This window comes from Halichoerus grypus, chromosome 11 (genome assembly GCF_964656455.1).
Source record: "Halichoerus grypus chromosome 11, mHalGry1.hap1.1, whole genome shotgun sequence".
In the NCBI taxonomy this organism is placed as follows: Eukaryota; Metazoa; Chordata; class Mammalia; order Carnivora; family Phocidae; genus Halichoerus; species Halichoerus grypus.
Genome location: NC_135722.1, coordinates 35,089,303 through 35,116,075, shown reverse-complemented (window position 1 = coordinate 35,116,075; position 26,773 = coordinate 35,089,303). Strand labels below are relative to the sequence as shown.

General features: G+C 36.1%; 2 protein-coding genes and 1 pseudogene across 3 annotated transcripts in view; 2 read left to right on the top strand and 1 right to left on the bottom strand.

Annotated features, from left to right (window-relative positions):
* GAS2 (growth arrest specific 2) overlaps positions 1-4,144 on the top strand; it is a 118,348-nt gene extending 114,204 nt beyond the window's left edge. The window contains exon 7 of the mRNA XM_036117196.2: positions 3,646-4,144. Coding sequence (XP_035973089.1) covers positions 3,646-3,864 — 219 coding nt within the window. The 3' untranslated portion in view covers positions 3,865-4,144. The remainder of the gene's footprint in view (positions 1-3,645) is intronic.
* A 1,426-nt stretch (positions 4,145-5,570) lies between these two features.
* SVIP (small VCP interacting protein) lies at positions 5,571-17,005 on the bottom strand. Its single transcript, XM_078058294.1, is given in 5 exon segments — positions 5,571-10,167; positions 14,428-14,541; positions 15,013-15,063; positions 16,704-16,724; positions 16,727-17,005. Coding segments are annotated over 5 exon segments (252 nt in total). The 5' UTR covers positions 16,778-17,005; the 3' UTR covers positions 5,571-10,152.
* The window catches only part of LOC118551433 (ribonucleoside-diphosphate reductase subunit M2 pseudogene), a 258,417-nt pseudogene continuing 248,597 nt past the window's right edge, over positions 16,954-26,773 (top strand). Inside the window, exon 1 of the transcript XR_013442386.1 lies at positions 16,954-17,092. The product of XR_013442386.1 is annotated as a ribonucleoside-diphosphate reductase subunit M2 pseudogene (transcript). The remainder of the gene's footprint in view (positions 17,093-26,773) is intronic.

The following is a 26,773-nucleotide window of genomic DNA, read 5'->3' as shown; positions in this document are numbered from 1 at the left end:
AGACAGGCTAGAGGCAGTGAGATCCTTACAGTGGCCCACGGAAAAAGTTGAGGTGCTGAAATGAATGGCAGCAACAATAACATAGATGCTGAGAATCATTTTGGGGAGAAATGAATGTTTTTGGTGTCTGACTAGTTACGGAGAATGCTCATCCTACCGACTCTTTCAGGAAAGGCCTGTGGAGCCTTCAGTTGAAGGGGGAAGGTGGTGGACTGGTTATGCCCTTGCATTTGGAAGCTCAGGGAAGAAGCAAGGGCCAGAACTATAATTTGAGAGACTAAAGCAGATAGTAGAGAAAGCTGCGAGGTTCCAGATACAGCGTGGTCAGAGTGAGAAAAGCAGTGGAGAAAGGACAGAATCCTTCAGAATCATTTGCAACAGCAAAGCTTAAAAGTAGGCAGAAGAAATAGAACCTATGAAAGAGGCAGAGAAAGTACAAAGAGAGAGGTAGGAGGAGGTCCAGGAGAGGGAGTCTTGTCAGGGAGAATAAACTAGTAGGGAGTCTCACGGAAGGAGTGGTCAATACTATCAGATACCTTACTTGAGTGATCAAGAAAGACAAGGATTAAGGACCATCCATTGGATTTGACAACAATTCTAGAAATCATCTGATTCCCTTCAATGTGTAGTCAGTTAACAGGTGGGGGCAGACGCAATGTGTAGTGGGCTGGACAGTGAATAGAAAGTTGGAAGCGAAGACATCACGTGTAAGCTTACCAGAAAGCTCAGATGTAAGGAAAAGGTGTGAGAACAAAGAAGCCTGGGATGGAAGGAGCAGAGTTCTGCTTTGGACAAGAGTGAGAGAGGCTTGGGTATGTTTATCCCCTGAAGGATTGTACAATCAGTTGGAGAGAGAGAGTAGAGACATGTGATGGTTGATGCAGGAACTTCTGCATGGTGGTAATGGGAATTAGGACATACGGGGAGGAGTTGACTTTGGATGAAGGACTTCTTTCTGTGATGAAGAAAGTGGAGAAATGGATAAATACAGATTGGAGTAAATTAGCCAGTGGAGATGCTAAGAGAGAAAGCCATGCTTGATGGTGAAGCCAACAGCAGAATGAGGAGGACAGAGATGGGTAGTGTGTTTGAGAATAGGGAGAAGCAGGAAATGGAACTGACCAAAACCAGAAGGATCAATTAGGGTAATTGGCCTAATGTCACTAATCCCTGAGATGAAAATAGTTCTTCCAGTGGGAGCTCAGCTTCTCTCCTGTGATTTAGAAGATTATACACTTAATCCAAGGCTGGGGTTTTTTAGGGCAAGCACTGTGGGGGAGAGAGGGTAGAGTTGAGAGTAGTGTGGTTTATAGCAGGTTAATTTTCTTTTAGGTTCAACAGTAGGGGTTTAGTTTATGGAGATGGGGATGGGTGTTACTATTTTTTGAGACTTAGCACATACTAAGATAAGGCATGGAATTTAAATCTCTACAGTCAAGGATGTAAATGCTTATGGCTGTGAAATCTTAATCCCATGCTTGAAACTTGTTCAGTTTGACCACTGACCTTCTTAGCAAATTATAGGTTGTTGATTCACTATTGAAAGGATATGGAAGAGAAGGTGGGCAGAAATGTAATTTCCCATGTTATTCGCATTCAGCATGACTCTGTTTCATGCTGGATCCACTTCACATGCGTGGATTCATTAAAGAATCTGCAGGAAGAGTTTGTACCTAAATGATCGTATATGCCAGGCAGAAAAACATTTCTTTCACTCTTTTCCAGAGTTAACGAATTGTCTAAAAACTGTACTGACTGGTGGTTCCTTCTGGTTGAAATAGCCTGCTCATAGTCAAGTGAATTTGGGCACTCTGCCAGGCATTCATAGCTAGGATGTTTAGAGGCAACTCTTAAATGTAATTTACAGGGCTAGGAGGTGCCAGAACATCAACAAGAGGCACAGCTGTTTTCTAGAACAGAGGGAGAAAGGGGCAGAGTACCGTTTGGGTGCCCGCCTTTGCAGTTTTTGTCCCGGTAACTCCAAGTTTTGGAAGCAAGCGGTAGAGGCACACACAGGAGCTTGTGGGGATGGAAATAGGTCAGTCAAATTAGCAAAAGCCTTGATGGATTTTGCTTTACAAAGAACTGTTGTGGGACAAGGATTAGACTGCAGTCAGGAAATCTGGGTACTAGTCTCAGCAAATCACACCAAAGATCTGGGCCTCGGGATCTTCATCTGAAAAACAAGATCACGGTACCGTTGGCAGAACCAGGGGAGGCAGAAGAGTTACAGCTGAATCCTGACTCCTTTTGCCTGCTTTATATGACAGCGTTCCCGCTGAGGTTTTGTTTAACGAGTAGATTCTGGTGCCAAAATAAGTCTAAAAACTTCTAGTTAGATGTTTCTGAAGGTCCTTTCTATTCTAATCCTAATTCTAATTTTTATTCTCGAAATGAGAATAACCAGTAGAGTAAAATTTAACTTCAATTTCTTCATGAGTCTTGGTTTTTATTGATGTCCAGCACATTTTTGTTACTTTGCACAACATCTGAAACTGCTTCACATCAACCACATGCATCAGGATTTAACTTGAGTCCATGGATGTATTTCTGGGAGTCTGCGAAACCCCTAAACACACATGCAAAATTTCGTGGATACAGGCATTCGAAAAAAGTCCAGAATTTCCATCAGATTCTCAACAGGTAAATGAAAGCAGTGAGCACAAATCATCTTCCACTTGATGGGAGTAAGAAAAAAACCTCCAGATCTTAAACTGCACAGCAAGAGAAATTCAAGTAGATTTGGTGAAAATGACTCCCCAAATCCCCTCACACCACTATATGTCCTTCCCAAGATTATAGTGCCAGTGTGGATTCATAATATTGTGGGCAGGGAACAGAGTCGGCAGGGTCTTTGATGATGGAGCAACATCTCCCCTTAACCTTACATTTTCTGATATTTGAAAAAAGCCAAGATCAAATTCTTTGGCTCTCCATGCCAAACCTCTACAGCTCTGACATGTTTTTACTTTTGAACCATATATTCTTCACTTTTTAAATCTGTAGCCTTGTTAATCTGTAACTCTACATGGCCCATAGGCCTGAAGGTAAGTTATTTTTTTAAGTAATTAGAAAAAATAAGAGTAAAGGGAAACATAAACGTTTGGCCATTCAACAACATCTGGCCTTGAAGGGCTCAGTGACTAGGGAAGACTTAAAATTTTTTGAGTGCATTTCTCTTCTATTTCGTATTGAGTATTTGTGTGATTATTCACATTATATTCAATGGCAGACATTTCCATGGTCTTTTGAGTCCTGGTTCAGAGGGGAATAACTTGGTGGGAATAATGGAACACTTATCTGAGGCAGTGGGCAGAAAATGGGGGCAGTGATGAGGCTATAACGGAACATCAGAGAGAAGCTTCTGGACACATTCAACCAAACAAGGGATTATACATAGATCCGGATTCCCATAGCAGGGTGAAGCTGAATCCTGGGGATGTGTACCCGTGATCCACTTGCATGGGAAAGACAAAGCTTCTTTCACAAACTATATGCTAACTCAGACACTGTGCACCAAGTAGGAAAACAATGGGGCATGAAAAACAAGACAGACAAAAAACAGTAACAGGGCTAGAAATGAAGGTTGATTTGAGATACTGTAAGAATTCGCAGAATGTAATCCTTTTGCTCTTTTCATTTCAGATGCTGCATAACAAACATGTCATGGTCCGTGTGGGAGGAGGATGGGAAACGTTTGCAGGGTATTTGTTGAAACACGACCCCTGCCGGATGCTGCAGATCTCCCGTGTGGATGGCAAAACATCCCCCATCCAGAGCAAATCTCCAACCCTTAAGGACATGAATCCGGATAATTACCTGGTGGTCTCTGCCAATTATAAGGCTAAGAAGGAGATTAAATGAAACTAGTTGGTCGCTGCAAGGGGACTCTCATAATGGCCTGTACCCACTTCTCCAGTGTAGTCAGTTTAGTTCACACGCTCTGAAAATTACTTTGGAAAAAGGCGTTAACAGAGAGAAAAATGTCGTTATCATTGAAAAGCGTTCAGTGAGTAGCACTATTTATTTTGATGCTTCTGTAGAAAATGACCAATTAAAAGAAATTCTAAACTCAGATTTAAATTAGAAAAAGTGTAGGCAAGTTATTATTTCTCAATATGTGAACACAGTCTTCAGTACATTATTAGACATACAATTTTAGCTAGAGATAAAAACTGCTCTTAGAAGAAAATATTTAGGATTTCTACGTCAGTCAACAGGAATTACCTGCCTTATGTCTACAAAAAGCACCCCAGACACTTTTATAATTGCAGGATTTTTAAGCTAATTTTTTTAAAAAAGTGACAATTAGTGTGATAATGTGCTACTAAAAAATATTCAACAGCCCTATAAATAAGTACAGAGTGTTAACAACAGTAATACTTTACTGGAAAGGCCACTTCAGAAAAGTTTACATTCGCTTGGAAGATTGCCTTAAAGTTTATTCCTTATCTATGGCCAAATATCTGGGGTACTTTTGGAAGTTTTCAGTACACCCCTTAAAGAATTGCTCATGAAGTGTTTCACACATTCCTTAGCACATGGCTGTGTTGAGACTGACTTAGTATAATTCACACACATAAGCTGACATACATTTATATTTTGACAGAGGAAATTGTACAGTCAAATGCTCATTGACTTCATGTTATTTTAAAGCATTTTCATATGAAAATATATCTTTAGTTAATCCTACTTTGCTATGCTGTCTAGTAAAGTAAATTTACTGTAGCTGATGAGGTTACAGACTTACGTATACCCTTGTATACCTAGGACAGGGCTGTTTTGTACCCATAAACAGCAAACTATTGTCCTCACTGATTCAAGAATTAAAAAAGATAAATTAAAAAATACTATCTGTCTCTATATCAATGCTTCATTCTCAAATAAAGATCATCTTCAAATGGCGACTTTCCCTGAGAGTTCTAGGAAGGGTCAAATTAGGGTTAGCTAGTGCTTCTTCACTTTGGGCAGCTGGGTGATGGCATGGTTTGTTCACCTCAGCAGAAAATCTAGATATTATCATAGGTAAATCCCTTAAGTGCTAGCCTAGGTATCATAAATATAGGCAGAGTTAATTTGTCATTTCCTCATTTTTTAACAACAACCAAAAATCCACCTTTCTGGCTCCAGAAAGTCAGGGAGGAAGTATCTCAGTTTGTCACTGGACTGATTTAGTCAAAGTACACACAACCTGTTATTTGTGAAGTTTTTAAACAACAGGCATTGTATAATTTGGTGGTGCTGGAAGTGGGAGAATCATTCTGGGGAAAAAAATTTAAAGTTTTGTCAGAAATAAAATCACCTTGGAACAGTAATAATTGTAATATCTTTTAAAATACCTTGAGTGATTTGATTTTTATGTTACTTAATATTAGCATTGAATTTCTCTGTATCCGTAATGTTTTCATCAAAACTTTCTCCTGTGCTTCCATTTTTCCATAAACATATCTGTCTTTAATAATTAAAATGTCATTAATTTAGTTTAAAAATGTATAGGTTAACAAAAATAATATTAATCCCTTCATCTATTGTGTTTTCTATGCTAATGTACCAAATTACCAGAAACTTAGTGGCTTAAACAACACAAATTTATTGTTATAGATTCACAGGTGAGAAATTTGAGATGGTTTCACTGGGCTAAAATCAAGATGTCAGCAGGGCTGTGATCTCTTCTGAGGAGCCTAGGAGAGAATCCGTTTCTTTGCTTTTTCCGCTTTCTAGAGGCTGCCTGATTTCCTTGGCTCACGTCCTTCCTCTGTCTTCAAAGCCAGCAATACGGTATCTCAATGGTACTTCTTTATTCACATCTTTTTGGAACCACAGGTTGGAAAGATTTTCTGCTTTTAAGGATCCATGGGATTAGATTGGGTCCACCTAGATAATACAATATAATCTCCCCCATTTTAAGGGCATTAACTGAATCACATTTGCAAAATACCTTTTGCCATAAACATGCTATGGTCCCAACCATTTAGATTTTTTTTTAACTTCTCAACTGTGCTTTGTAGGTTTTAGTTCAGATCTTTTACTTCCTTTCTCCTGAGTATTTTATTCTATGTGATACTATCATTGAAATTATTTTGTTTTTTTTTAATTATTATGTTATGTTAATCACCATACATTACATCATTAGTTTTTGATGTAGTGTTCCATGATTCATTGTTTGCGTATAACACCCAGTGCTCCATGCAGAACGTGCCCTCTTTAATACTCATCAGCAGGCTAACCCATCCTCCCACCCCCCTCCCCTCTAGAACCCTCGGTTTGTTTCTCAGAGTCTATCATCTCTCATGGTTCTTCTCCCCCTCCGATTTTCCCCCCTTCATTCTTCCCCTCCTGCTATCTTTTTTTTTTTTAACATATAATGTATTATTTGTTTCAGAGGTACAGATCTGTGATTCAACAGTCTTGCACAATTTACAGCGCTCACCATAGCTTAATTTTAAGATTATTTATTACTTGCATATAGAAATAGAAATGACATTTTCATATATTTAGTATTCTGGAACCTTTCCAAACTCATTAGTTCTACAGATTTGTGTGTACTTAAGAATTGTCTACATGAGATGCGTGGTATTTTTTAACCTACTCTAAGTATGTCTGTTACTTATAACCTAGCTATCTGAGAAATGTAGAATGAGAAAAGAGCACCTTAGGAATTAGGTAGAGTAAGGAGTTAGGATAACTGGACTTCTGATTTATGTGACAAAACAGATTTCAGAAAAATAGCCTAGAAAGAGTCAGTCTGTGTGCAAAAATTAATCTGCTCCATTTGAGGTATGTTTGAAAATGTTGAAAGTGCAAAAGTGGGCTCAAACCTGTGACTAGAGGACATTAATTTGAAACTTAAGTCAAGTATGGTGCTATAAAAATAGGCAATACAATCAGGGATATAATAAAGTGTCATATCCAGGTCAAGTAATTTATGAATATTCAGTTCTCAGACAATAATAATCATATTTAGAGGCAATATTTGCAAGATGAAACATATCTAGAATAAGGAGAACAGGATAATAAAAAGTTATGTCATATGAGAAAGTTAAACTGTTTGAGTTGTTGAAACAAATTTCTCTGAATCAACCCAAAACTCGTTCAAAGTCTGTGAAATACACAAATGCCTTCTTAGTGGCTTTTGAGAATGTCAAAGAAAATGGCTATGGAGCCACATTTGAATCAACTTAAAGCACCTGTGGTCATGGGAATTTGAGATGCTTGTTTGAAAATGTTAAAAAAAACACCACACACCTTAAATGTCAACACAGATAGGGATGCCTGTCTACCTACCTGTCTCTTACTGACCTATTTATGCAGATATTATTTGAAACTAAAACTGACAAGTTACTTTTTCTTCAACGGGCACAGGATAATTCTTAGTGAAGATAAACAAGTTGAACTGTTGGAGAAAAGGAAAATTCAAAGCTGACGTCAATTCTCCTGGGGTATCAAGGATGATGGCTAGAACCTTTCTATTATTTTGCTCTCTCTCTAGAAAACAGGACACTAACAATATCATTCCTCCTTTTGAGTATAGAAAAAGAAGCATGCCTTGCTATAAATTCAGGGATTTTATGATCATACCAACAGCCTTTAGCTCTGTTGTTCTCATTCATCCCAAAGAGATGAAAGTGTCATGGTTTCCTTAACCATTCACCCAAGTTCTAATTATTTAATACATAGTGAAGATAAAATTTTGTTAAAGAGACAGCCGAAGTCTATTTTTATATAGGAAAAATGTATATTTGTGTCCGCATAAGGCAATACAGATTTATAACAAACCATGTGTGTGAAAACTATTAATTACATTCCAAATACAATTGGTGGAACCATAGCAGCACATATAGATGTTTAAAAAAAAACATGCAGCATGTCAACAAAGGGGCTGTGTGATAATATACAGCTTTTTACCAGTCATATTAGTTTGATGAGTAGAATTAAGAAGCAGTAGTTTTAGCATTTTACATCTTAACATGATAGTTAACAAATATGTATTTTACTGTTTCAGTTATATTTTAGTAATTTGTTGGAGGGTTTGGGTGACATATTAAGCATTACACCATGTCTTCCTATTTAAATTATGATTTATGGGAAATTGGTTCCAAGTTAAGGTTTCCATCAGGAACTGATTCATAACTTGATGAGGGAGATGCTTGGATGTATATGTACAATTTTTTTTTAAGTAGTCACTTACTAGTTTCTTACCAAGCATCTCATCTCCTCTTTTCCCTTCCCCTTCCTAAAACTATTCTTAACATTTTAGTATTATCACTTAGCCCATGCATCCCATGTGGTTTTGGGGAAAGCTGATTATACCCATGGAGGCAGGCCATGCATGACTGGCTGGAGCAGCATATCCCATTGTTCCCAGAAGGCAATACACCAACAAATCATTCATGGTTCAATAGTAAATAAGCATGGTATTTGGATATAAACTGCATTAGAAATAGGGCATTATCCCCTGGATATAAACCTTTGTTTACATCAACCAGCTGTAATTCTTAAGACGTAGTACAGATAAAATTGTTCTTTCTATATTAAAGCAGAAGAAAGGATTTACACAGTTCAAGGATAATATGCTCTGGTTCTAGATCTATTCAGCTATTGAGGATCTTTCTTCCTTTCTGCCTTGGAAAAATTAATCATGTTCATAAAGTCAAGAATTTTATTTCTATAATACAATTTAATGATTTCACTATCCTTTGTGAACAAAAATACCACTAATCTTCTAAAGGATGAAGAAAACTGAGCCTGTATAAATGTATGTCTTGACTGGATATTCATAAACTATTTTATACCACAATAGAAAAAAGTAATTTTTGCAATCAAGAGTCAAGACTTATATTATAGTTCAAACTCTTTAAAATTAACATATACAATATACTGCTATATGATGTAAGTCTTGTGGGAAGGATGAGCACAATAATGGCTTGATTTTCTTTTTGTAAATCAAGTGAGCTGGTCTATTTAATTTATAATCCCTATTGGCACTTACTATGTATGAATTTTAATTTAGGACTCAGATTGTGGCCCTGTCATCCAAAAGAGCAACCAAATTAAAAGATACAGCAATTCTTCTATTTTAGCATATTATATACTAGAAACACTCAAAAAACAAAAATGCTATAAACTCATGTTACTAATAAACACAAATCTGAAAAATTTATGACTCTGAATCCCATAGAATTACCTCATAGTATTTTTATGTTTAAAGTAGACCTTTTAAAATACAGTACCTACATGTTTCTATTTCAATACATTCACATTTGCATTGGCAATTTCACATCTGTACAAATCTTATGATCATTCTTTAATAAATATAAAAGAATAAAAACACCTGTGAAATTTGGACAAATATATTACTACTCAGTATAGCCCATCCAGATTCTTAGTTTAATTCATTCTCTTTCTACAAAGATCTTTAGAGCTGAATCTGATATTGTGTAATAGTACATCACTGCCCTCTGATGGTACTACTAATATATAATTTTAAATTCAGCAAGCAAAAAAACACTTTTATTGCAATGTAAAACACCAAATGTTAATTTTATAAGCCATAGAAATAGAAAATAAATTAGGAGAAATTCTAATTTTCTACAAATTTTCATTACTTAGCAAGTTATAAAAATTTACATTGTTCCTTCACATAAGCCCTTCAAATGATTTTTCAAAATTTTCCCTGATGACCAGTTTAAAGGCACAAAGTCCATAAGTTTAAGCGAAAGCCTTCACAGATAATGAAATAAAGAGATACAAGGCTAAGCAGAAAACTGTAGACTGCAAGGTCATTTTATAAAGGAGAGAAAATACAATGGCAAATTTTAATGTCTGAGATGTATGCAGACTTTTTACATGCGATATATATTTATTCACTATTTAGGTCCATGTTTTAACTACTAAAAAATGGCGAATTGCCTACTGCCTGCAGAAGAGCAAATATAAGAAAATAAGTATTTAATGAAAGGTCTGGCATTTTCTAAGTTTGAAAATCAAAAGCATTTTCAGTATATCAATATTGAAAAAGCACTGACTGCATTTAATGGCACTAAAATTGCAAAGTCTGAATCTTCATTTATTCAGAGAAGAAAGTGAGCTGAGGACGTCCACTTGATTGCAGATATTAGTTATTGGCAGTAGACTTTTCCACTCATGTTATGCTTATGAAACTGTCCACTAGAAAAGATAAAAATATATGGGGAAAAAGTAAATTTTTTTAAAGTTATGTGAAAATATCCTCGTGAACAAAAATAGGAATGTGGGCTATACAAATGCAAAATGACTTCTGTGCGTGGCAGTGAGAAGTATAATTTTACATTATGGTCAAACTTCTGAAATAAGACATATGATTGTTTAAAAACATAAAGAAGTAAAACAAAATATCTGGGCAGATTAATGGGTGGCTAAATCCCAAATATCCAATAATCAGTTCAGGAAAAATAATACACCACAAAATAAAAACAATGAAACCTATAAAATAAAAATAGAGGAATTCTTGTTTGAGGCAGGGAGGCAAGAACTGGCAGAAATTAAGCAATGGTTTGGCAAAGTCTTTTCCTTGCTTGACTTGAGAAACTTTGTTGTTCTATTCAATCAACTCTATTAAATCTGCAGTAGTAAATTCTGAAAAGAGCCCCTGGGATGGTACCAGGTATTTACCAGTCTCTTGAGCAGTGGTTTTCATGTACATCCAAGGAATTTTATTGGGTGTTACATATTTTTTTAAAATCTATATTTAAGTTTTGAAAATTCAGGGTTAATCCAAGTAAAGTTGCTTTTGTTTATTTTAGGACCTCTTAGAGACTTGAACACTGTGTCTTTTTTAATCTCTAAGAAAAGGGTTCAGGATACAAGATAGGATCCAGGATTTTAAAATATATTTTTTTTAAACATAGGACTCTTATTTCCCACAATATATCTCTGAAGACTAGTGTCAAAAACACTAGAGTAGTGATTCTCAATCTGGTTTGGCTTAGGCTACCTTGAGGAGCTCAAAAGAGTCTTGATGACTAAACTCCACTCTCAGAGATTGATTGGTATGAGGTGGGACCCAAGAGCCAACCTTTTTAGAAAGTTCCTCCTGAGATCCTACCATGTAGCCAGGGTTGAGAGCCACTGCCCGAGAGGTCTGCCACTACTCCTGTTATATCCTGTACTGATATTAGCACCTGGATGCCAGCATCACACTCACCTCTTAAAATAAGCCTTGCCACGGTGGAAGACAGTATGGGGGGGATCCCTCAAAAAATTAAAAATGAAATACCATATGATCCAGTAATTCCACTACTGGGTATTTACCCAAAGAAAATGAAAACACTAATTTGAAGAGATCTATGCACCTGTATGTTTACTGCAACACTCTTTACAATAACCAAGATATGAAAGCAATCTAAGTGTCCATCGCTAGATGAATGGATAAAATGTGCTGTGTGTGCCCTTCCCCCACACACAATACGGACTATTACTCAGCCATTAAAAAAAAGGATGAGATCTTGCCATTTGCAACAACATGGATGGAACTAGAGAGTATTACGCTAAGTGAAATAAGTCAGACAGAGAAAGACAAAACAAAACAAAAAAAGCAGAAACAGAGTCATAAATACAGAGACAAACTGATGGTTGCTGGTGGGGAGGGGGTGGGAGGATGGGCAAAATGGGTGAAGGGTAGTGGGAGATACAGGCTTCCAATTACGGAATGATAAGTCACGGGGAAAAAAGGTAGAGCTTGGAGAATACAGTCGATGGTACTGTAACAGGGCTGTATGGTGACAGATGGTAGCTACACTTGTGGTGAGCACAGCATAGTGTATAGACTTGTCGATCACTATATTGTATACCTGAAACTAATGTAACATTGTGTATCAATAAAAAGAAATTAAAAAGATAAAAAATAAGGCTGCCTTTCCAGAAGATAGTGAGCATTGCCAATGCCAATTATCCTAGGCAGAGCTAGTCAGGAGATGAGTATGTGGAGTTCATGAAGACAGGGAAAGGACATGTTTTCCTCAGTCTATGGAGTCCAGTTGGGAAGAATCTAGCTACATAACAGGACCCTCCAGGCCAGCCTGTAGAACAGGCCTGGCAGCAGTCTTTAAAGGACCCTAGGCCAAGGGGTTTGAAAATTAAAGTCACACTCTGTCTTATGTTCCCCCTTCTGTTAGCTCTGAGCCTCTAAAAATTGATTTTGAACTTCACTGTATGCTTTTGATGATCTATGCAGATGGGTCAAGGAGAAAGGAGGATGTCCCTTAAAGCTAGTGTATTAATGGTAGAAGTGATTAGGCATATTCCAAGGGAAAATGACACAGTGTGTAACAGTTGTGGTTTATAAGAATGAGCCACTGTCCCAACTTTGATGGCCTTGAGGGTGATTTTTATTAGTGGAACCAGAGAGCTTTCTTGTAAGAACAGTACACAAAGAAAATAGGTACTAAATTTAAAATTGGGATGATTTTATTCTGAGCACTTCTGAAGGGATCAGAAGCAGCACATGGCCTAATTTATTTCTAATCTATAGGCTTCAGGCTATGTTTCAGGTTTAATTAAGAAAGCTGCTTTCTTTCCTAGAGTTTAAAAGCTAATGTGAAATTTGTTACCTTAGAATATGTCAAATAAGTACCTTCTTAATTCTGGCTACATATAAAGTATCTTTTTCTTACAACATTATATGTGATTTTGATTGTCGCACAGTCCCTCCATTTCTTCTATTATGAAACACTGAAACTCAGCATCATTTCCAGTTCTACAATTTAATTTTCATAATTTTTTGTTTGTTTTTGAGAACCTTCTATGAAGTAAACCTGGTGGCACAGACCTATATCTTAGTGGAATAATTAAACATCTATATTTCTGATAAATATTTGGCTTTGTATCAACCGTTTTACTTTACAGATTTATTCTATTCTATTGTGGAGGCATATAAAAAAATATAAGCACAAAGGTCACAGTTATTTACCTTAACATTCAAACCAATTATTCTACACATTGTTAAAAATTAATGATAAAAAATTTGTTTTCTTTTAATTTCCTTTATTAAACAAAATTAGATGAATATACAATGGTGAAATACACACAGATAAATCTTATTCCTATGTGATATTCCTGAGCCAGAATCACCTCTGATCAGGAGGCTCCTAAATGGCCTGCCCCACAGGTTAGGAGGATATATACATGTATGTTTTTTTATATATAGTTTTAGAAGCAAAAAAAAAAAAAAAAAAAGTCAGTGGTATTGTGATAGTGTTGTATGGTGACAGAGGGTAGCTACACTTGAAGTGAGCATAGCAAAATGTATTGAGAAGCTGCATCACTATGTGGTACACCTGAAACTAAGGTAACATTGTGTATTAACTAGACTTAAAATTAAAAATTAAAAAAACAAACAATTGAGAAGACAGTAAATCAGCTAAATAAGTGCTAATAAATCATTGACAAGTTAAATATAAACAACTGAAATTAGGACATTGTCTTTTCACAAATATACTTAAGAAATTTATTTCCTTTAAAAATGGACCAAAGAGGGCGCCTGGGTGGCTCAGTTCGTTAAGCGACTGCCTTCGGCTCAGGTCATGATCCTGGAGTCCCTGGATGGAGTCCCGCATCGGGCTCCCTGCTCGGCAGGGAGTCTGCTTCTCCCTCTGACCCTAACCCCTCTCATGTGCTCTCTCTCATTCTCTCTCTCTCAAATAAATAAATAAAATCTTTAAAAAAAAAAAAAAATGGACCAAAGAATAAAATCTTAATATCTGGACAATTATTTTATTGAGTTTTCACAAGTAAAATAGAACCTTTATAGTCCTGCAGCCTGTAAAGCTCCCCACGTTCAGGGACCTGTTTAACTTGTCTATCATTATATTTCCAGTGTCAAGAACTGCAACTGCTACATTGGGAGGTGGGAGGTACATGTATCACACTTACCCTCCCATACACCCTATTATCCAAATTGACATTTACTTAACTATGATAACGAGTGACAATGGAAAGCTCAAAAACTTCAAATCACTGAGTGAAAAAATGTAGGTTATATTAAAAAAAAGAATCCATAGTGTAATCCAATTTAATAAGATTAATGTATAATGGATATTAAAAATGATGCCTGTCAAAATGACTTGGGGTGATTTTTATGTTCTTCTTTATATTCCTCATATTAAGTTTCCTATATATTAATATTAATTATATAAAGTACTAAGACATAGCGTTAAGATAATCAGGAAAAACAATCTTTTTTCCTTTTGGGAAAAAGAAGGCAAATCTATTACAATGAATATTGGAATGTCCAAATAAACTGGCACTTCTTCCAATATCTATTATTCATGTTTTTAAATTAATTCAAAATTTCCTGATAATCCATTGCAAGAGGAAATTATTGAATAGACTGCTACTGAAGTTTTTAAAAACTCCAGGTAAATTAAACCTTAAGTAAATTTTAATACTTACCCTAAGTCCACCTTTTGGTGGGGGCCCAGATTCAGCCATTTGTTTTTCTAGTTTTTCCTTTTTCTTTCTTTTTTCTTCCACAGACCGAACATCCAGAATGCCCCGAGATGCAGCCTTTAGAAAATTTATTAAGTGGTACAGAAAAACAACAAAAATCAGTATTCGGTATCCAAAAGGCGTCTGTTGCTTTTTAGGTTTTTCTTTGGAGGTGAGGGGTTTTATCTTTGGTTATAAAGAACTAGACTATTTCTACAATGGCTTTATATAAAACATATTATCATTTTTTCATTGGGTATTTTTTCCTTAAATTTCACATCTGTCAGTGTTTTATAAGGCATCGTCATGTTATCCCAAGGAAGAAGGGTATTAAAGGGGCATCTCACATTACAGAAGACACCTGTAATTTTCATGCATTAAATGATATAAATGCATTAATGTAACCTACAGAAATACAGAAATCATTTTGAAAAACGATTACATGTAAATTTGTAGGTTATCAGACACCATTTTCATTAGAGATACTAATAATAAGTAGAATAAAGTATACAATTATCTACATGGGCAGAATTTTATTTCTACTCTTACCTCCTTCTGTCTTCTCTCTGCAGCCTCTGCAAGCTTTGCTCTTTTCTCTTCCTAAAGAAAATGTGTAAAAAAATATGTTTTAAAATAAAATGAAACATTATCATGGATAATTTATATCTTAGAGATAATATAACCAATTTACAAAAATATTTAGTACTTGTTCAAAATGTCCCACTAAGACTGCCACTATTTACAATGTTTATGAAATACCCAACTTCCTGAATTTCATTCTTCCAATCAATATATCTTCAAATAAGTACATGATAAGACACATATACATTATATTATATATGCATATATATATTCAGGTTGGCCTATAAAATAATTCATTTGCTTTTTTTTTTAAAAAAAGAGGGGCTTACAAGCTAGTCAGGGCAATAATAAAACAAATGACATTTAATAAGACAAGGAAGGAAATACGTGGTTTGAAGTAGGCTGGTATTTTCAGGAAATGTTCATGAATGAAGTGAGCTAATCTCATTTTGTAGGACAGGAAGCCCTGAAGGAAATTAGTAAGAGGTACTGCTCCATGTTGGGAAACAGTGGATATTACTTTTTATATCACGTACTATTAGTAATAATTATAAATTATAAATTCTTTAAATATATAAGACAGTAAATAGAATTCTCTTGGCAGCTGTGTTAATAGTTCCTTTGTTTTTCATACCACAATACATACATTCATTCATTCAATGGACAAATAGTTACTGAGCAACCATCATGCCTCAGGAACTTTTCTAGGTACTGAGGATGCAGCAGTGAAAAAACACAAACACTTCCACACAGATGGAACTTACATTCCAATGAGGGGACACAGGTAAATATAATCAAGTAAATACATGTCTGTTAAATAGTAGTAAGTGTTTTGAGAAAATATAAAGAAGAGTATGGTGAATAAGAAATGGAATGATGAGTGGGTGGTTTAGTTAGGGTGGCCCCCAATAAACTCCAAAGATAAAGTGACATTCAAGTAGTGCACCATGTGTTTATCTGTGGGGAAGAGGGGGAGGGCTTAAAAAATGCTGGCATATTGGTATTTTCTCAACAGTCATATAAACAAAATTAACATTTAAAAGCAACCGTAGCAAGAAAGACAAGGTGAACTTTCCCATATCGACTTCCAGGTCATTTTTAGTACCCATAATCAAATGGCTAAAGAGTTAATGTACTTCCCGAAACAACTCATTTCCTTCAAAGAATTTTTAGATAGGAGAACAGAGGAATTTAACTTTTCTGTTAGCAACAACCTCTAAGGACTATTAATGTAAAGATACTGTTGTAAATAGAAAGGTACAAAAGTATAAATGAATTGTACCACAAACCACCTAAATAGAAATTCCAGCTACACAATGAATAATTTCTAGTATAAATACGTCCCAAATATTGCATGAGGCACATCTATTTTTAAAATGTATTCTTTTTTATCTAAAATTTATCGAAAAATTCTAATTTAAATAAGTTAAAAATACTGGGCACCCTGTATTTTTATTTGCTGTATGTGGCAACGTTACAAATTGTACGCCCTTTACAAAGTAAAATCCGTATTGTTTTAAAAGAAGGAAGAACTCGAAAGAGAGAGAAATAGTAATGGGAAATCACCGATTACTACAATATCCAATAAAGCACAGGAGTGTAAGAGACTTTATGGAGCACCTTCTTTACACAGTTGGTACAGACACAGGAAAACGCACATCTCCTAGAAGATTAAACACTCCAGCTGACGAAGAGAGGAATTCTTTTCGCACCCTGACTCCATCCACCGCATCGCCAAGAATGGCCCATACACCGCACCGTCCGCGTACGCCTGCGTCCTACGAACTCCCAATTTCGCCCAAGTCTGCGAAAGGTAAACGCCCTGGAGCCGCCTTTGGACGATTTTTTGTAACGGAAGTGGAGAGAGCGACACGGAGGCGTCGGCGGCTCAGGTCCCAACGCCTGACCCAAGGTTCCTCGGAGCGCTTCCACACGTCTTCGCCACGAGACACCCACCGGCAAGCTCTCCAGCCCGCGCCCCCGCTTCCAACGGCCCGGCCCGGTGCCCACAGCTCGGGGCCTCCCGGAGCGCCCCTCCGGAGAACAGGTGCGCGCGGCGCGGGTCCGCCGACTCGGGAACCGGGGGACGTGGGGACGCGGCCTTACTCACCAGGTCCGGCGAGGGAGGCGCGGTCTCCCCAGGACAGGGAAAACAGAGCCCCATCAGGAGAGCGGCTGGGGGTCCCTTTTGGGGCCCGCCGCAGACCCGGCAGTGCGAACTGCGCGGTCAGACAGGCTTCCCAGGTTCGCCGCGCTCGCCCCGCCCCCACCCGGGACCGGCGCCTCGGCTCCGCCCCGCCCCTCTGCGGCAACGCCCCACCCCCGGCCCCGCCCTGTTCCACCCCTTTCCCGCGGCTCCGCCCCCCAACTCGTCACTCCGCCCCGCCCTTGCCTTTCGCCACCGCCCTCAAGAGGCGATTCCCCATCGCGCCCAGCCCAGCCCAGCCCTGCCCTGCCCCGCCTGGCAGTGGCCAGGCGGGCGTACAAGGCCTCCGTGTGCGGAAAAGCCTGCTGCATTTGGGCAGAGAGAAGGGGAGAGAGAAATAGATACCACATTTTCTTTATTCATTTGTCAATGGACAGATTAAGTTGTTTCCATACGTTGCTATTGCAGTACTGCAATGAACATGAGGTTACACATACCTCTTCATGATAATGCTCTGGCTTCCTTTTGTCCATATACCCAAAAATGGGATTCCTGGATCATATATACGGTAGTTTTAATTTTAATTTCTAAGGATCTCCATAATATTTTCCATGGTGGCTGTACCAGTTGACAATCCCAGCAACAGCGCACAGGGTTCCCTTTTCTCCACATCCTTGCCAGCCAATTCTCTTTTGTCTTTTTGGAAATAGACATCATGGCAGGTGTGACTTGATACCTCATTGTGGTTTTGATTTGCATTTCCCTGATAACTGATGTTGAGCACCATTTCAGGGACCTGTTGGCTATTAGTATGTTGTTGAAAAAATGTCCATTTAGGTGCTCGCTTCGGCAGCACATACACTAAAAATGTCCATTTAGGTTCTTGGCCCATTTTTTTAATTGGGTCATTTGTTTTTTTGCTCTTGAGTTGTAGGATTTACTTGTGTTATTTTAGGTATTAACTCATTGTCGGATGTGTGATTTGCAAATATTTTCTCCCATTCCATACATTGCCTTTTTGTTTTGTTTGTAGTTTTCTTTGCTGTGCAGAAGGTTTTTTAGTTTGATGTAGTCCCACTTGTTTTTGCTTTTGTTGCCTTTGCTGTTGGTGTCAAATCCGAAATATCTCTAAGACCAGTGTCAAGGAGCTTACTGCTTATGTCTTCTTCTAGTTTTATGGTTTCTGGCCTTATGTTCAAGTTTTTAATCCATTTGACTTGATTTTTGTGTATGGTGTTAAGAAGTCCATTTTTGTTCTTTTGCATGTGGCTGTGCAGTTTTCCAAACGCCATTTACTGAAGAGACTAACCTTTCCCCATTGTGTATTCTAGCATCCTTTGTGACCTGACCATATGTATGTGGATTTATTTCTGGGCTTTCTGTTCTGCTCCATTGATCTTTATGTCTGTTTTTATGCCAAACTGTACTGCTTTGATTACAGTAGCTTTGTAATATAGTTTGAAATCAGGAAATGTGATGATTCTATCCTTGTTCTTAAGATTGCTTTGGCAATTCAGGGTCTTTGTGGTTCCATACAAATTTTAAGATGTTTTTCTGTTTCTGTGAAAAATGACATTGGAATTTTGATAGGGATTGCATTGTATCTGTAGATTGCTTTTGGTAGTGTGGACATTTTAACAATATTAATTCTGATCTATGAACATGAGATATTTTCCCATCTATTTATTTCCCATTTATTTCCCCATATATTCCCATTTCCCATAAACACTGATTGCTTTCTATCCCTATAGGTTGATTATTTTCTAGAGTTCCAGATAAATGGAATATCATATGTGCTTTATCTTTCCATTAAGATAAAGTTTTTAAAGTTCATTAGTGTTATTGTGTGTAAGTTCCTTCAATAATATTCCATTGTTGTAGATACACCTTATTTTATTTTATTTTAAATCCAGTGTAGTTAATATACAGTATTAGTTTCTATAGTGTACAATATAATGATTCAACAATTCTATACAATACTCAGTGCTCATCATATAAGTAACTATACATTTTATTTTTAGTTTTTTTAAAGATTTTTTCATTTACTTTGGTGGGGGGAGCAGAGGGAGAGGAAGAGAGAGAATCCCAAGCAGACTCCATGCTGAACATGGAGCCCAATGCAGGGCTGGATCCCACAACCCCAGAATCATGACCCAAGCCGAGACCAAGAGCCAATGCTGAACCAACTGAGCCACCCAGGCACCCTGATATACATTTTAAATATCAGTTTTCCTATCCATGGACTTAATGGGCTGTTTGCACTTTCAGGCTGTTATGAACAAAGCTCTATATATTCATGTACAATTCTTTGTGTGAACATGTTTATTTCTCTCCAGTGAACACCTGAGTGGAATAACTGAGTCATATATATATTTCACATATATGGAAAACTGTCAGGGAATTTTTTTTTTTTTTTTGTAAGTTACAGTGCTTATACCATTTCCATAGCAATGATGTAAGTAAGAGAGTACCAGTTGTTTCTTATCCTAACCAAAGTTGGTATGGTCAGCTTTTTAAGTTTTACTAATTCAAATAGGTGTATAGTGGTATTTTCATTAATTAATTTCCCACATTTTCATGTACATCTTGGCTATTTGTATATCTTTTTAGAAATAGTTGAAATCTTTTGTCCACTTTATGGAATGTTTATGTTCTTTAATTAGTTCTAAAAGGTTTTTTTGTGTTTTTGTTTTTTGTTTCTGTGTGTATGTATGTGTGTGTGACCAAAGTACATATTATCACTTCAATCCTATGAATCCACTTAGAGTTACTTTATGGCCCAGCAGATGGTCTATTGTATTGTTTCATGGTATACTTTAAAGAATATGTGTTCTGTTTATATTGGAGTATTCTTTAAATATCAGTAAGATAATTGGCTGGTAATGTCATTTAAGTCTTCTATCTCTTTACTGATTTTCTCGTCCATTTCTGAGAGGAATGTTTATATTTCAGTTATAATTGTGGATTTGTCTATTCTTTGAATTCTTTGGTTAACATATTTTGATGCATATGTTTATGATTATTATTTTGTGTGAACCTTTTATCATTATAAAATATTTAGCACCAATAATATGACTTGTTTTGACAACCACCTTATGTTATTAATATAGCCATTTTAGTTTTCTTAAGATTTTTGTTTTCATTGTATATATTTAATTTTTAAACCTGTTAATATTTATATACAAAATGTGTTTCTAATAGTTCATAGCTCTTTTTGCATTTTTAAAAATCCAGTTTAATAGTCTCTGCCTGTTGGGGGAAAATTCTCTATGGGTCTTTCATGTTTCTGTTTTCTAAGCAAAGGTTTTAATATTTTTTGTTCTAGACTATCTTTTCAAGGATGTTTGTGTAGTAAGCAAACTTGGAAGATACAGTCTCCTCTAGAGCAGGTTTGTTTACTGTCTAGCATAATGGAGATAATGTCTCCTCCAGAGCAAAAGCTGGGTAGGTTTGCTAGTAACCTCTTATGGAAGATTGGGGCTTCCTTAGCTATGATACAAACCCACTGTGTGTACAGCATCCACCTGGGCATATCTGCCCCCCCATGGGGCTTGGGAGTCAAGGGAAACCAATGTAAACATGCACTTGAAGTAACAAAGGGCTTTGTTTTCTGCCAGCCTCTATGAAACTATGGTAGTCTAACCTGCTATCTTGTAAAAGTAAAATCTAAAATCCTTTACAGTTCTTGCTACTTCCGTTTAGTTGGAGTGTTTAGACCATTTGCATTTAATGTAGCTATTGATCAGTTTGGGATTGATCATCTTGCCATTTATTTTTTGTTCAAATCTTTTCTTTTTTCTTCTTCTTTTTCTATCTTCTTTGGATGGATTTTTAGCATTCCATTTTTATCTCCACAAATAGCTATATCTCTTTGTGTGTGTTAGTTTCTCTAGTATTTACAATATGTATCCTTAACATCTGAGTCTCCCTTCAAACAATATACTCCTTTGTGTAAAATATAAGCTTTCAATGAATTGTACTTCCATTAACCCTCTCCCACCCCTTGTTATTGTTGTCATACATTTTATCCCTGCATGTTATTAATACCAAAATACATTAGTTTTGCTTAAAACAGTCAATTATTTTTTAAGTTAAAAATTAGAATTCTCTTATATTTACACATATATGTATCATTTCCAGAGCTCTTCATTGTTTCATGAAGATCCAAAAATTTATCTGAAAAATTTTTCTTCCACCTAAAGAACTTTCTCCTGCAAGTCTGCTAAAGAAAATATTCTGCATTTTTGCTTTCAGTTTTGAAGGATATTTTTGCTCCATATAAAACTTAAGTTGACTTTTTTTTTCTTTAAAGATGTCATTCTATTCTGGTTTACTTGGTTTCTAATGCTGATGTACCCCAGTCCCCCATGATGTTTCCTTTCTCTTTTCGATGTTTTTCAGCAGTTTGAGTATCAGGTACTTTGGTAAGGTTTGGTCTTATCTTGCTTGTTGTTCATTAAAATTTCTGGATTTGTGGGATTCATTTTCATCAAATTTGGAAACATTTTGGGAATTTTTTTTACTCCCATCCTCCTGCATTCAGACATTCCTAATATTTCATACATTAGACCACTTGATATTATCTCACAGTTCAGCAAGGAGCTAATCATTTTCCTAGTTTTTTTCTCTTTGCCTCAGTTTGAACTATTTCTATTGCTATATCTTAAATTTCAGTTATTTCTTTTTTTACATCAAATATACTGTTAATATCACTTGGTGAAATTCAAACTTTCAGATATTTTTCAGTTCTAAAAGTTCGATTTAGTCCTTTTTAATCTTTTATTTCTGTCCTTGTTGCATTCACATTTTTCTTTAAATTGCTGAGCATAACCAACATATTGATAATAGATGTTTAATTCTTCTAAGTCTGTCATCTCTTCATTTTGTATCTCTTTCTATTGACCTGATTTCCTTTTGATTACGTGTTACAATTTTCTATTTCTTGGCATGCCTAAGAATTTTGATTTGGTATTAGACATTGGATATTGATAATAGACAAAGAGTAAACAGATCTGTCCAGATCTGGAATACTCCTCCAGGCAATAAATGGGGTTCATTTCGTTTCTCCTCTCTTTATTTTGGAAACTGCAAATCAGTCACTGAACATAATATCTTTGTTAATTCAGTAGTCAATAATTTATTTATAAAATAATCGTGATAATTGCATTTACATGTTAGAAATTACTTATGTAGTTAAGACAGCATTTTACAAAGACAGATGTGATCATTTTATATGTAAAAGTAAAATGTAATTCAATATTCAAATTTTACCTTAAATGAAAATTTTAATTACATGATAGCTTATTTGCAATATCAAGATATAACATAGCCTTTAGTTATAACTCTTTCCTAGGACTCTGTAAAGATTTTAAACATTTTATTTAAACATATGTCATTATAAATATATAGCAAAGGATATCTGTTTTCCCATATTATTTTTTTGTTTTTTTTCCAGATTTTATTTAAATTTAAGTTAACTTATAGTGTATTATTAGTTTCATGGGTAGAATTAAGTGATTCATCACTTGCATATAACACCCAGTGCTAATTACAAGTGCCCTCCATAATGCCACCACCCATTTAACCCATCCCCCCACCTTCCTCCCCTTCAGCAAGCCTCAATTTGTTTCCTATAGTTAAGAGTCTCTTACGGTTTCCCTCCCTCTCTGTTTTTATCTTATTTTTCCTTCCCTTCTCTATGATGTTCATCGATTTTGTTTCTTAAATTCCATGTATGAGTGAAATTATATGGTATTTGTCTCTGATTATCTTATTTTGCTTAGCATAATACACTCTAGCTCCATTCATGTCATTGCAAATGGCAAGATTTCATTCTTTTTGATGGCTGAGTAATATTCCACTATATATATATATGGTCATATTCCATTATATATATAAATCTCACAGATTTTATATATATATATATACACACATCACATATTATATGTATATGTTATATTACATGTAACGTATATAATAATGTATACTATATATACATTATATACATATGTATTATAATTGTGTTTATATACATATATATGTATATGTATATTATATATACATATATGCTATACATGTATATATACATATATACATATAATGTGTGATGTGTATATATATATAAAATCTGTGAGATTTATACATATAATGGAATATGACCATATATATATATATATATATATATATATATAGTGGAATATTACTCAGCCATCAAAAAGAATGAAATCTTGCCATTACATACATTATATGTATATAATATATACATATGTATATATATACACACATATACACACACACACACACACACATATCCACACCACATCTTTATCCATTCATCAGTCGATGGACATCTGGGCTCGTTCCATATTTTGGCTATTGTTGATAATGCTGTTATAAATATTGGGCTGCATGTGCCCCTTCGAATCACTATGTTTGTATCCTTTGGATAAATGCCTACTAGTGCAGTTGCTGGGTCATATGGTAGCTCTATTTTTAACTTTTTGAGGAGTCTCCATACTGTTTTCCAGAGTGGCTCTACCAGTTTGCCTTCCCACCAACAGTGTAAGAGGGTTCCCCTTTCTTCACATCCTTGCCAACATCTGTTGTTTCCTGAGTTGTTAACTTTAGCCATTTTGACTAGTGTGAGGTGGTATCTCATTGTGGTTTTGATTTGTATTTCCCTGATGCCAAGTGATGTTGTGCATCTTTTCATGTGTCTGCTAGCCATTTGTATCTCTTCTTTGGAGAAATGTCTGTTCATGTCTTCTGCCCATTTCTTAACTGGATTTTTTATTTTTTTGGAGTATTGAGTTTGATAAGTTCTTTATAGATTTTGGATCCTAGCCCTTTATCCAATATGTCATTTGCAAATATCTTCTCCTATTCCATAGGTTGCCTTTTCGTTTTATTGATTTTTTCCTTTGCTTTGCAGAACCTTTTTATCTTGAGGAAGTCCCAATAGTTTATTTTTGCTTTTGTTTCCCTTGCCTCCTAGAGACATGTCTAGTAAGAAGTTGCTGCGGCTAAGGTCGAAGAGGTTGCTGCCTGTGTTCTCCTCTAGGATTTTGATGGATTCCTGCCTTACATTTAGGTCTTTCATCCATTTGGAGTTTATTTCTGTGTATGGTGTAAGAAAGTGGTGCAGTTTCATTCTTCTGCATGTGGCTGTCCAATTTTACCAACACCATTTATTGAAGAGACTATCTTTTCTCCATTGGATATTCTTTCCTGCTTTGTCGAAGATTAGTTGACCAGATAGTTGAGGGTCCATTTCTGAGTTCTCTATTCTGTTCCATTGATCATGTGTGTTTTTGTGCCAGTACCATATTGTCTGGATAATTACAGCTTTGTAATACAGCTTAAAGTTCAGAATTGTGATGCCTCCAGCTTTAGTTTTTTTTCAACTTTGGCTATTTGGGGTCTTTTCTGGTTTCATACAAATTTTAGAATTTTTTGTTCCAGCTCTGTGGAAAATGCTGGTGGTATTTTCACAGGGATTGCATTGAATGTGTAGATTGCTTTGGGAGGTGTAGACATTTTAACAGTATTTGTTCTTCCAATCCATGATCAAGGAATGTTTTTCCATTTCTTTGCGTCTTCTTCAATTTCTTTCATAAGTGTTCTATAGTTTTCAGAGTACAGATCTTTTACCTCTTTGGTTAGGTTTATTCTTAGGTATCTTATGGTTTTTGGTGCAGTTGCAAATGGGATCAATTCCTTGATTTCCCTTTCTGCTGCTTCATTATTGGTGTGTAAAAATGCAACAGACTTCTGTGCATTGATTTTATATCCTGTGACTTTGCTGAATTTCTGTATAAGTTCTAACAATTTTTTGGCAGAGTCTTTTAGGTTTTCTACAGGGTATCATGTTGTCTGCAAAGAGTGAAAGTTTGACTTCTTCCTTGCCGATTTGGATGCTTTCTATTTCTTTTTGTTGTCTGACTCCTGAGGCTAGGACTTCCAGTACTATGTTGAATGACAGTAGTGAGAGGGGACATCCCTGTCGTGTTCCTGACCTTATGGGAAAAGCTCTCAGTTTTTCCCCATTGATGATGATATAAGCTGTGGGTCTTTCATGTATTGCCTTTATGATGTGGAGGTATATTCCTTTTATCCCTACTTTCTTAAGGATTTTTATCAAGAAAATATGCTGTATTTTGTCAAAAGATTTTTCTGTATCTGTTGAAAGGATCATATGGTTATCATCCTTTCTTGAATTAATGTGGTATATCACATTGATTGATTTATGGATACTGAGCCACTCCTGCAGCCCAGGAATAAATCCCACGTGGTCATGGTGAACAATTCTTTTAATGTACTGTTGGATTAGAATAGCTAGTATCTTGTTGAGAATTTTCGCATCCATGTTCACCAGGGATATTGATCTGTAATTCTCCTTTTATAGTGGGGTCTTTGTTTGGTTTTGGGATCAAGGTAATGCTGGCTTCATAGAATGAGTTTGGAAGTTTTCCTTCCAGTTCTATTTTTTGAAACAGTTTCAGAAGAATAGGTATTATTTCTTCTTTAAATATTTGATAGAGAGGCGTCTGGGTGGCTCAGTTGTTAAGCATTGCCTTCGGCTCAGGTCATGATCCCAGGTCCTGGGATCGAGCCCCACATCAGGCTCTCTGCTCGGTGGGAAGCCTGCTTCTCCCTCTCCTGCTCCCCCTGCTTGTGTTCCCTCTCTCGCTGTGCCTCTGTCTGTCAAATAAATAAATAAAATCTTAAAAAAAAAAAAAAATGTTTGATAGGACTCCTCCCTGGGAAGCCATCAGGCCCTGGACTCTTGTTTGTTGGGAAATTCAATTTTTGATTCAGTTTCTTTGCTGGTTATGGGTCTCTTCAGGTTTTCTATTCCTGTTTCAGTTTTGGTAGTTTATGTTTCTAGGAATTCATCCATTTCTTCCAGATTGCCTAATTCATTGGCATATAATTGCTCTTATAATTGTGTTTCTGTGTTGTTGATTGTGATCTCTCTTCTTTCATTCATGATTTTATTTATTTGGGTCCTTTCTCTTTTTGGTAAGTCTGGTTAGGGGTTTTTCAATTTTGTTAATTCTTTCGAAGAAACAGCTCCTACTTTCATTGATCTGTTCTACTGTTTTTGTTTTTTTTTTAATTTCTATATCATTTATTTCTGCTCTAATCTTTATTATTTCCCTTCTCTTGCAGGATTTAGGCTTTATTTGCTGTTCTTTTTCCTAGTTCCTTCAGGTGTAAAGTTAGTTTCTGTATTTGAGACTTTTCTTGCTTCTTGAAGAAGGCCTGTATGGCTGTGTACTGCTTTGTTAGGACCACCTTTTCTGCATCTCAAAGGTTTTGGACTGTCATATTTTCATTTTCATTTGCCTCCATGTATTTTTTTTTAATTCTTCTTTAATATTCTGGTTAACCCATTCTATAGTAGGATGGTCTTTAACCTCCATGTATTTGCACTCTTTCCAAATTTTTTCTTGTGATTGACTTCATGTTTCATAGCATTATGGTCTGAAAATATGCATGGTATGACCTCAGTCTTTTTGTACAGGTTTAGGCCTGACTTGTGACCCAGTATGTGATCTATTCTTGAGACTGTATCATGTA